The 12511-nt window shown below is 37.9% G+C and overlaps 1 protein-coding gene across 4 annotated transcripts in view; it reads right to left on the bottom strand.

The window, feature by feature from the left end:
• SLK (STE20 like kinase) overlaps window positions 1–12511 on the bottom strand; it is a 43195-nt gene that overhangs the window by 13386 nt on the left and 17298 nt on the right. For 2 of the 4 annotated variants that reach the window (XM_015867035.2, XM_015867037.2), the window contains exons 3-12: window positions 10598–10646; window positions 9707–9856; window positions 7882–7954; window positions 7475–7669; window positions 6792–6873; window positions 5697–5825; window positions 2561–3991; window positions 1093–1223; window positions 739–862; window positions 351–530 (exon numbers count right to left, since the gene is read on the bottom strand). In XM_015867035.2, the coding sequence (XP_015722521.1) occupies window positions 351–530; window positions 739–862; window positions 1093–1223; window positions 2561–3991; window positions 5697–5825; window positions 6792–6873; window positions 7475–7669; window positions 7882–7954; window positions 9707–9856; window positions 10598–10646 (2544 nt within the window). Of the gene's footprint in view, window positions 1–350; window positions 531–738; window positions 863–1092; window positions 1224–2560; window positions 3992–5696; window positions 5826–6791; window positions 6874–7474; window positions 7670–7881; window positions 7955–9706; window positions 9857–10597; window positions 10647–12019; window positions 12447–12511 lie in introns of those variants that run through there. The other 2 variants (XM_032445342.1, XM_015867036.2) reach the window with 2 other exon arrangements.

Genomic DNA, 12511 nt, shown 5'->3' with positions numbered 1-12511 from the left:
GGTTCTTTTTAAAGAACTCTGGAAGTCTAAGAGCAAAGACTGGAGACATTTATGTACAAACAAGCACAACAAAACTGATTCAAGAGTGAAATAAAGCAACTTTTAGGATGCTAAACACACAGAGTTACACTACTCTATTCAAATCTAAATGAATTAACAGCATAAGGTGTCTGTGTCAAAGGTTACTCACTTTGCCTTAGCACTACTAAGTGCTACTATTAACTGGACAATATTTTAGGCCATCAAATTTTCTCTTAGCTCTCCTTTTGGAGGTAAAGAACAAAACCAAAAAACTGACACTTCAGATAACAGCACACAGGGTTTGGGGAGATCTAAACTCAACCTCTTACCTCCTTCTTCTTGTTCTTCAGCATGTTCTGGAATTTGGACAGCTCTTTTTCCTGCTCAGCTTTGATGCGCTTCGCTTCATCCCGTAACCGATTCGTGTGCTCCTGCTCTAAGCGCTCTATTGTCTGCTTCTGCTGCTTCTCCAGGTTCTCTATTTCCTGGTCGTATTGCCGCTTCTTACCCTATTAAGAAAACAGAAAAGCACAGCTGGCAGGCAGGTTTTAGCATACAAGCTACGTGACGCATAATGCAGAAACATTACTGTTATAAGCAAGAATGAAAACTGAACCACAGCCATCACAGAAGGAAATGCCTGTATTGTTGCTACTAGCATTCTGCCAACTCCGTCACGATGGCATGCTCTAAGGGCACCAAAATTCAAATACTCACTGTCATCTCCTGCTCAAAACGCCTGTACATCTGCTCCCGCTGCTGCAGGAGCTTGTTGCTGAGCTGCTGTTGGGCTCTCTGCTCCTCTTTCTGAAGAAGCCTCAGCTCTCTCAGCTCCTGACGCCTACGAATAAAAAGGAGCAATTCGTATTGATGGGAGAACAAAAGAAAATTACAAAAGAGAAAGCACTGGCAGCTTAGATCCAGTAAAGCTAGTTTGGATCCTCTCACTGAGAAACTGTTTGCATTTATTTCTATGGACAGAACAAAACTTAGTCCCCAAATATGACCAAAACCAACCGCTGTGTTCAAGACATCGGAATCTCTTGCAAAATTTCCTTTGGAAAAGCTTACCGCAAAAATCTCATTTCTTCACTTTTGGAGTCATTTTCGGTCACTATTTTGGATGTGGTTACACTCACTTCTACTCCATCAACAACAAACTTCCGAGTTTTCTTTAAAGTTTTCTTCTGTCTCCTTGTCTCCTGAATAAAGCATAGGGAAATGGGTCTGTATTGAAGCTGTGTTCACTCTTCCTTTTTTTCTTCCTTGGTTTAAATTATCTTAATATTAAATTACTGAAGTGCCCGTACTGCACAGCAATCAGGGCATCTTCTTATCAAGTACCTTATTTGCTCACTGGGAACTTGAAAAATTGTCATGAAATGAAACATTCTTTACTCAAAGGAAAACTGATTATTGGTCATCCAAATTGCCATTCAGAGGAAAAAACAACTGGTGAGTCCTGACCAAAACAGACTCAGTTTGATTTTCAAGAGCTGAAGAGTCGCAATTACTGACTGCTTTTGCCTATAATTTTCCCCAGCCAGCAATAAAGGTGCCTAATTGGGAAAAATCAGTGCTGAAAGCCAGCGATGTTTAACTCATCTGCTCAACCGTGCTATGGAAATGAATTTAACTACCAACGCGCTGTAATTTTGGTTGGTTTTGATTTTAATTCTTACATGACAGCAGCCAATACTCATATGATGATGACCTTGCTGATAGAATGGGAGTAATTCCCACTTCTCAGAGCTGCTTTTGTTTTATTACTGGACAAAAGAGACCCCAGCTGAAACTTTGCCTCCATTGTGTTAAGGCTACCGCAAATACATTGAAGTCACGATAGCGCAGCTATTTCAAGTCATCCTTTGTTTGTTTGTTCTTGTGTTTTTTTTCCTACACAGTTACTATCTTAGTGTGGCAACAATCATATCAGTATAAAGATAAAAGTGAAGTTCATATTCAGGAATGTGCTTTATCCAAATAAGCTCATTCATCCCAGTGTTACTGCTGCAGTACAGCACAAAGGAGTAGTGTCTGGCATACACAAACTCGAGACAGTCTGCCTTAGATCTTTTAAATCTAAACATAAACATAAGATGACAGTGACAGGAATTCAACGGGAGATTCAGACAGTGAAAGAGATTTGTCCTGGTAAAGCAGGGGATTCTGAGCAGGGTAAGGCACCAAACCACTCTTCTTGAATATTAGCTCTGAACTACAACTGTGCACAAAACTTTGTGTTTAATAGTTAAACTTTGTTATATATACTTTACTGTATTAGAATATAACCATGAAACAAACTAAGATAATCAGCAATTCTGCAGCTACTTGCTTGGCTGCATAAATCCCAGACAAGTACTGAATGAACAATGCAAAACATCCCCATTCACACACGTTCCTATACTCTACACAGTCATACACATTTTTCAGTCTGTTTTCTTACTTACAAATGTCAAACTTGGAGATGGCTTCAGTATTGCATTTGTATAGGACTCATGTGGGATTTTATATTAAAAATGTTATTGTTTGTACTTACCTGTAAAGATATTGATCCTGTCTCCTTGTTTTTACTAAGGAAACTAGAAATTGACAAGTTCAAATCAATGCTGCTGTTATCAGCTGTAGAACCTGTGCCTGAATCTGCATCATTTTCCTTCAGGTTCTCAGATTCCAGCTGCTGTAACGTTTCAGTACTGTCTTGATTATCCATTTTGACCTTTTCATTACTTTCTTCAGTGCTAATACTAATACTGGGGACTGGCGTGAGTTCAGAATCATCAGCTTGTTCGTCGGTAGCGCCTTGAAGCTTATTCTTCATTACTTCATCAGGAGAAACTTCTGGTTGCTCTTTTTCTGTTTGAATATTGTTTTCCTGGATATTCTCAGCTCTGCGTTCTGGATTCTGGTCCATCTCAGTCTGTTCATCCATCATTTTATTAGAAATACCCTCAGGTTTGTCCTGTATTGCCTTCTGGCCTACGTCATCTTCTCCGGAGTCTTTGCTCTCCATTTCCTCCGTGCTACTTATTTTACAGATATTCTCATTTTCACTTTCTGCCAGCTTCTTCTCTACTTTGATCTCTTTATCTTGGCTTTCTGATGGAGTTTCTTCAGAGCTGATTATCTCAAGGACCTGCTTAGCCTGACTTTCCACTGGCTTATCCGACGTCTCAGGTATTTTATCCCCATCGCTGATCTGTGTTTCAGCAATACCACCTATCTCCTTAATGTTTTCAATTCCATGCTTTATGAGTTCCTTTTCTTCATCTGACACTTTATCCTCAGCACTAGGCACAGAGTCTGTAGTGATGTCTATTATTGCCTCTTTTTGAGCTTCCTCTTCATCTTCCTTTTGCTCTATGATATTTTCTGCACTGACCTTTTCATTCTCACTCTCTGAGAGATCTGTTCTGATTTCCTCTTCTTTTTCACCTGTTTCCCCAGAAACAGCTTCTCCAGTTTCCACACCATCATCAACTCTAGGTACAACTTGCAGTTCATCTTCCTCTCTTTGTTCATTTCCTATGGCATTTCCTATGGCATTTTCTTCCTCTGTTTTTAAGTTGTGTTCATCCTTTATTTCTGATTTTGTTACAGCATTAAGTTCTTTCCTTCCTTTCTGAGGTTCTGTGTCTTCAGCTGTTTCTTCCAGCCTTTCTGTATTCTTTTCAATTAGCAATATTTTGCCTTGTTCAACTTCACCTGTCGGCACAGAACCATTCTGCACTTTGATATCACCGCCAACACCATCAGGTATGCTTTCAGCTGTTTTCCTAATTTTAATGTCCTGAGAGTCATCTTCAATTGTTTTATCATCTGGAAAGATGGCGTTGCTTTTCTCCTCAATTGCATTACTTTCTGTTTTCTCAGAAAGAGATTCCAGAACAGAGGCATTCTGTGAAAGCTTATCCTCTTCAGAGCTGGCAATGCTAAGGTCAGAAGATGCACGCTTGTCTGCAGGTAACTGCTGAAAAATTAAAGAAAGACAAATATTTAATCACTTTCAGATTTACTTAAAGCACGGTCAGGCAGTGACAGGCATTCCACAGAATCCTCAGGAGTCTTTATGCAACCCCATTGCTCCTTATTGTATTAGATTATTTTCCCTGGTGGTCCCATCTACAACCAGATTGGAAAAACGTGTCTTTGTGTCAGTTAAATAGGAAGGTTTAATGCAGTTTTAATTAGTACAGAACTGATAGAATTCAATACTAAGAACCCCTTCAGCTTCATCAAATCTCTCCTTTTGTTTTTCAATAGAAACTTTTCTTTTCTTTTAAATCACCATGAAGCTCCATTAAAATGGTGAAAACTTCCAGCACAGCAGAGTAAGTAGTAATACTTAACTGGAATAGAAACAGTTACATAACTGTAGAAACTGCTGTTGCTGAAATCTGAATGATTATCAGATTACATACAGATGTAAAAAAGAATATACCGGTGAAGAATCATTTTAACCATAATTGCTCTTCCAGTGTTCCAGGTGATTACGGTACCTCTGGCTGTACTTACTGCCAGAACCCTGTAATTTGCAGATCAGGCTTTTGATTTGCCAGTGGGAACATACTAGATTAGCTATTGTACCAAGCATGGCTACAACCACATGTATCCTACACCTGAAGGCTTCCCTAAGCAGGTAGAAAACAAGCTTTTAATCTGAAAGTGCATGTAATAGACCTTTTTGTTTGTATCATTCCAGAAGCTTTGTGTTCTCCAAGCAGTTTTTAAAACAAATGCAGTACAGCAAATGTATCTACATCACAGCTCCCTACGCTGGGACAGGAATCACCCCCAGAAGTTCACAGCACCGAGGCACAATTGCTTAAGTTACTGTGCAACTCAATGGAATTGTGGGGTGACCTTCACCCCCAACTCACCCAGAGATTGATAACTTAGCTGCTAATCAGCTGATGGAAATGGTGGGTGATGCTGTCGGGGACTGAGAATGAGTCCCAGAGAAAGCCAGTGAGAATACACACTTGTGGAGATCTGCTTGGGGTGGAAAGCAGTACAGAAGCCAGGGAACACAAATGGTTCAGTGAGGTATGAGGAGAAAAATTGAGGTGTGCTTCTTGTGTTGGTAATAGCAGCCACCAGGAGTACCAGTCACTGACTGTGCTTGAGTTATGCCAGAGAGCCAACTACACATACACTGCAGCCTACTACCACATAACTGAACATCAGGGCTTTGCCCTCCAACCAAAGAGTCCCTGCTGTGGGACTCTTAAACATCTTTAAAGTCATAAATACAATCTCCTCTACGTAAAATTTGTTTTCCTGACTCTGGATTATGTTCTTTTGACAGTCACACCTAGTCTGCTGTATAACACTCTCACACTTTCCTTCTTGGTTTAAGCATCATGAAATATACAAATATGTTTTTATTCATCTAGTCATTTAGACTTAAACCTTTTATACATAAACATTCTACACTGCATATACATGTGAAAACAAATGAAGACAATGGACTTCATTATTAGCTCTTAATGAGTTTAAGAGCAGGCTAATTTTGAAAGCACCAACTATTTATAATAGGGTTATCATATGTTTATGCTGTAATGCTCAGATGACTTGAAGTGAAAGTTGGGTGAAATATCAGAAAAATTGAGAAATCCATAGAAAATTGTGATTGAAATTATTTGCTCATTTTAACAACTGAATTTCAAACTGACCAGAGAATTGTCTGTTTCCTCTTCTTCATCCTCATCTTTACCATCTTCCACTTCTTCCGTAACTTCTGCCTTAGCTTCTGCAATCAATTCTCTTATCGGTTTATTGGAAGTAACGGTAACAAATGGATGCTTGTGAAAATAATAATAAAGAAAAGCATATCATTAAGTGCAAACCTCACTGCACACAACTGGAAAAACATATCTTAAAAGAAATATCAGCTTCCGAGAAACATTGCCTGGATTCTCTCAAACTCTCAAACTCATTTTAACATTAATTGTAACTGTTTCACCTCTTTCTGCTCAAGTTTTAAATTCAAAACATTTGCAATCAAACAGACTGTGCAAGAAGTCTAACAAATACGATTAAAACGCACGTTATTCATTTCTACTAACCTTTGTCATAGTCCAAAGAATAAAAGTAGAAAGATTTTTTAAAAGGTTATTTTTCCTGGAAATGGTTTTCATTCCTTTTCAGTTCCACAGTAAAACTATTTCCTGGGAAGTTTTATCTAGAAATATTCTCTCTAGAAAAAAAAAGTGTCTTTTTTCTTTGTAATGTTTTTTCCTAACAAGAACAAAGAATTCTGCATTTTTCTTTAAGGGAAAGCAGATACACGCTCTCCTCCTGCTCCTACCACCTTAATCTTCTTTCTCTGATTGGCCCTCCTGCTTAAACCTATTCAACATGTCAGATGTATTCCGGATAAAGTAAATGTGTGCTGACGTTAAACAGAGTCCAGTGCACCTGGTCACATCTACTTCTGTTTAGCTGTTCTGCAGTGACAGCATTATAGGAGGCAGCCGAGCACTAAAGCTTTGAGAACACCCGTCAGCAATTGTCTCCTTACGTAAGGATGAGCTCCACCCACTACAAGCATCAAAGTATAATTTAACTACTTGTGCAAAATAATTAATGACAGCTCATCAAAACATGTAAACAAAGAGTCTGATCTGCACCTTGTATTATTTGTCAGTTTCTACTGCAGAAAGATCTTCCAACAACATTAAGAGCATCGTGTACAAACCACCTCAAGGTATTCAAATAGTTACTTTTAATAGAATAGAAAACAGTTCTGAAGATTGAATTCCTCATACCTGTAGGAGTTGGGTTGCACTCCACCTTGCATCGACATTCTTTTCCAAACATTTCTTCAGAAAGTCTTTAAAATCCGATGACCTGCACACAAAGCAAACCAGCAGAGTCTTTTCTTTAGTCTTGACATGAGTTGGTCTTTTTTGCTTTCATATGCATCTATGAAGCTACAACTTCAGGTCCTTCTACTGATTTAGGCAAAGATAACGACTGGATAGAAAGACCAACGTGACTCATGTCATCTTTAATACGTTCTTCTATTTATAGAAGAGTTTACTTTTGGCTCAGAATTTACAGTACAGCCCATCTGCTATACCATTAACTGAATCTCACAAGGATATCACAGTGATCGAGTAGATAACAGCTTTTTTACGTCTTCTCGGTGTAAAAATACTTAACTCTCTTGTTTCCCAATGTTGAGATAATCATATATTTTGATGCAAAACCTGGAAAGCCCTCAAATTCTGTAATATTTCAGTATTAAGACTTCTATACTGAACTACAACAAAAACACCACAGTCTCTGCTGTATCAGAGTATATATAGAAAACATACCTGGCTTTATGCATAAAACCAAGACCATTAAGTTCAGCAATGCTGTGCCTCTGAACAGAAGTTAAGTCACACATTGCCTTATGGTCAAATTCTACAAACGAGGATGGGAAAGTTATCAATGAAATACAAACCATTTTGAAGGCTGTGCTAATGTAGGTGGGTCAGATTTTGCTATTTTCAGGAGCACTCGCATTGGATTCAATTCATGGTGAGGTGGCTCTATTTGAGCCATTTCAATTAAAGTAATGCCAAGAGACCAAATGTCAGCCTTATAATCGTAAGGCCTGTCTTTAGATGTCTCACACATTACTACTTCTGGAGCCATCCTGCAAACAGAGGAATGAAGTACCAGGTTAGAAAATGCACTCTGGTCTTATGGAAAAGGTTCTAAACAATCTGAATTTATTGCAGCATTTTTAAGAAGCACATTCTACTCTTGAAATATTTACGCTTTCTCAAGCTTACAGCACTGCAGTATTAACAAAGGTAATGTCAGGATATTGGTTCTAACGCAAATTCAGCAGAACAGTGCACTTACCAATACGGTGTGCCGATAAAAGAATCCCTTCTTTGTATGGTTCTTGTGTTTTTAGCTGATACTCCAAAATCCGCTGTAAGTGAATGAGAAAATACTGTTAACTTGAAGGTAGAAAACACATTGTATTTTTATATCTTATGGCTGTTTTTCAGATGTTTTATATTCCAAAGCATGCATTCTGCTGCATTGAAAATTCAAGTGAAATAGAAGGATTTGCATTCTGATAGCTGCCTACTCAGGCATTCAGGTTTCATAGTATTTCTAGTAAAAGATACTGAGCGACTCTGTTGCTAAAAAAAGTAATGCCAACGTTGAGCTGTGTGTGACAAGACAGATGTATGTATTTGCAACAGGAATAAGTAGGTTAAGTTATTTTAATTAGAAAATGACTTTAGTGTAGGAAGGCTGTAATGCTCAGATACAGCTTATTATTTATCTTATTAATTCAAATCATCATTCAATTTTTGTTTTCGGTATTTAAATTCTCCAAAAGTGAGGCTTTATGTTTCACTTTTTCCTCTGTGTCATTTGTCTTTAAAGCACTGTGTTCTACAGGGAAAAAAAAAAAAAGAGATGACACTTAAATCTAAATGTTAGGCTTATTATGGGTGGGACTTTCCTTAATGAAAATACAGAGATTATAGAAAAGGAACAAAATAGCCATATGCTGCTGTCCTTAATCGGTACCAATTGAGTCGATGGGCTCAATGCTTGAGAAGCCCAATTTTCCTCTGTGAGGGGGAGAAAAAAAGATTAAGGGAGCTATTTGTTCAAATGCAAAGCCTGAAACACTGAGGGGACGACAGATACTGAAATAGTAAAGCACACATGGAACAGGAAGAATCATTTCCCATTCAAGTATTTATAAAGCAAAGAATGATCCACTTCTGTGTGTACATGAAACAAGTACAGAGAACTTAAAAGAGCTAAAACAATTTTTCAAGGGATGCTGTACACCTCGGAAGAGGGAAGTAAAACAGATTTGAAAAAGGTTTAAAATGCCTTATATGTATGTTAATTAGCGAGCCTGAATACATCACTAAATGTATATAAGTGGGAAAACTCTCTCTGGTCTGAACTGTGAAGTAGTATCTTGACAGCCTGCACAGAGCTGTGTTACAGCCAAGTTTGACAAAAGCTTAAAATAGTTACAAGTCCATATGAGGAAGAACCAGCTTATAATTAAAAAGAACAGAAGCAAATTCATGTCTCCCTCACCATGAGGCTTACTATGATTTTTATTTTCCCTTATACAGTAATACTTAGAAATTAAGGGGGTTATTCCATTATATTTATAAACGTGCCCCATGAGAATGAGTCCATGACTAAAGTCTTCAGGCTTCCAAGAAAAAGCAAAAGATCAACATTTGTGGATGAAGAGAGAGGCACGTGTTAAATATTAGAGCTACAAATAATAACCTTATGCAAGGAAATCATTCCATGCTATAGTTACAAAGATTAACTTTGTGCAAGGAAATCCATGCAAAAGCACAGCTACATGAACCAATAATCTGGCCAGGCAGGTTCTTAATTAGCCGTCATCTTTATAGCTTATACCCATCTGCCTGTATGAAGCCCTGAATCTAACAGATCCAGACAACTCCTATCTTTTTTTTTGGACTGGAAAAACTGAGGTAGTTAAATTTATTCTCTTGGTATAAGTAAAAATAACAGAAAGCAGTACCAGGTCCCCCTCCTCAGTCATGGCAAAGAATGTTTGTTTTCAAAACCTAAAACTACAAAAAGGAAGTTACCACAGTAAGGTAAATTAATGTATAATTAAGCATGCTGCATTCTAGGGAAGTTTTGCACGTAATGCGCTCACCCAGTTTAATGTCTCCATCCAATGTGAAAAGAATATTGCCAGCTTTTAGATCTCTGTGGATGATCTTATTTTCATGCAAGTAGTTCAACGCTTCCAGTGTCTGCCTGCACACCACTTTGATCTGCGGCTCCGTTAATGGCCTTTCCAGCTCTGAAAGAGAAGGAGGCAGAAATAAGCACACACAGTTTTTGCATTTTTATGTTATTTGTTCATAGCAAACACTATATATGATTTAAAAAACCCCCATCAATATGTCAGATTCAGAACTTAATATTGCTCCATTTGGGTTAACAGCTACATTTCCCATTATTTCAGTGAAACAAAAGTTTCACCTCTTCATCAACTCCTCCTCATGATGAACTGTGTACACCCACCTATCTGAACAATGAAAAAACCACAGAGTGCAGAGATTGGGTACCTGGTCTGTGATAGACATAAATGTTGTTAAACAGATCCCTTACTTACTGGTATTAGCATGCACTAATTGGAGGAGTATAAGACTGATTCACAATAAAAAGTTATCACAATGTAAATGGGAGGATGACTGGAGAAGGGGAAGAGCGGGATCCTGAAAAAGGATCAGTATAGAGCACGTTAAAACAAAAGGAGAGCTCCATGGGGGCATGAAAACAGCTCATTACATTCACTTCAAGGATCAAGACATTAAAACGGGTTTTGAGAATAAATAAACACTTTAAAAATGAGAGAAAACTCATCATATCCACAGATACTGTTGTAAATACTTTCTTAAGGACCCCAACATTCAACACACGTACCACACCTATTACATGTACATTTGTATTTCAAAACAATCTGTGAACAATCTGTGCTTAAAATATTTTATCAGTGTAAAGATGTTAAGAAATTAAATATTGGAAACAACTTATTTACCCAACATTACTGCATCTACTGCTCCACCTGCACAAAATTCGATCAGGATCTGTATACAAACAAAAGAATACATCAATTACAAATTAAGTAGTTCTGCTGGGCTGAACCTTTGATTAAGGGAGCATTACTGGGAGACTACAGCTTCAGACTATTTGACCTTGAAAATGTTTGCACCAACCTCTACAAGGTATTGATACCACTAACAAGCAAACAGCAGGGCTGTGAAACAGACATAAATTATTTGAAAAATGCTTGGAGATCCTCAGATTGTTAATCCAAAGATAAAATTCCACAGTACAAAGTATTAAGGTCAGCTTGAATCCCACCAGTAGCGTGATTTACATGATCTCTGTGTACTCATCTCTCAGTTATTGTATTGCACTTTTATACGATAATCTCTGATTGAATGGTCCAAGTAGAAGAGATAAAAATATGGACGAATAATCTTTAAAATGATGGAAAAATGAATAATTTCAGTTTTCCTCCATTTTCATTGTTCTCTATAACACACCAATGCTTTTATCCCAGAATCTAACAATCCCACAGCAACTCAACCTTCAGTTCTCAGCTTATGTGTGAAACAGAAATCAGCTGCACTGTCACTGCTTGGGGGCACAAACTCTGCTGACAAGTAGGACAGAAAGAACATAAACAAGGGAGAAAAAGGGCAGACAAAGGGAATGAGGAGAGCAGGGACATGAGGAGAGGCCATCCAGAAGTGCCACCCCAACCTTCACTGGGTGTTTTTCTTCCTTAATTTTAACTCTGAACGTTAAACTGTAGTTTTCATTCTGAGGAGTATTTTGGTCAGAAATCGAATGAAGCTCTGGGAAGTCTTTTGCTTTTAGAATCAGAGTGTAGCTACTCAGAGAGTAAGAAACTTCAAATCACAGCTTACACGATAACTCTCTTACCACTTGTGACCACCTAAAATTACTGTTTGAATTAATATGCTACTAACATACGTACTATGTAATGTAACTCTCTGAGTTCTTCACACCATTCTCTCACTTAGTGCTTCTGAACACCTACTGCCAAGTAACTGAAGAGTAGGAAATTCTATATGAATAATTCTTCTCTGTACAATCTTAAGTTTTGTCTGACAATCTGACAAAAGTCCCTTCGGTACAGAAATGGTGTTTCTAAAGCTGGAAAGCAAAACCATACTCTTCATGTTCCAATCTCCTTTGTTTTCTCCTTCCCCTCTCCACTAACTTCCATTTATGTACCACATCAGAGTGGTAAGCAAACCACTCTGAGCCTTCCCTCTCTCTCACTTTCACATCTCTATCTTCTCTGTGATTACAGATGTATCATTTCATTTTACGACTGTTCATTTCCCTTCTGACCTTAATCTGCCAGTAAGCCTATTTTAACTCAGTTTCCCATTCTGCTTCTATGCAGAGTTGCTTTCATGCTCACCTTCTCTGAGTGGAAATTTGTTCATAATTCCAATTGTTCCATTCCATTACTCCACTGTATGACACAATATCACTCTACTCCACATTTGGGTTACACAAACTCTTCACAGAGTTAATCAGAATCATCAGGAAACATGGTATTACAATTCAATTGTTTCCATGCTTAAAAGAAAAAGCACAATTAAAAGAAAATTTCCGTGGAGTTTTACATTTCTTTTAGGGTATCTTTTAGGATTACAAACTCCTATTAAGGAGACAGGTGTTCTTAGTATAATCCCCAAAGCACTTAAAATATTGCATCGATCCATTCAGAAGAAAAGAATTCTTTTCATAGCTCAAGTGAGTCGGTGCATAGGACACAGCAGAAAACTGAGGTACAGTCATATTTACACCCACTGCACTTCCGTCTGCTAATATCAGTAAAAGAATAACTGTTGAAGTCCTGGTGAACTCTCCTTGCTGGAAGCACCAACTCGCATGTATCTAAAATGCT

The sequence above is a fragment of the Coturnix japonica genome, chromosome 6 (assembly GCF_001577835.2).
Source record: "Coturnix japonica isolate 7356 chromosome 6, Coturnix japonica 2.1, whole genome shotgun sequence".
Taxonomy (NCBI): Eukaryota; Metazoa; Chordata; class Aves; order Galliformes; family Phasianidae; genus Coturnix; species Coturnix japonica.
The sequence above is the reverse complement of the archived record's forward strand: the minus strand, read 5'-3'. Positions and strand labels throughout refer to the sequence as shown.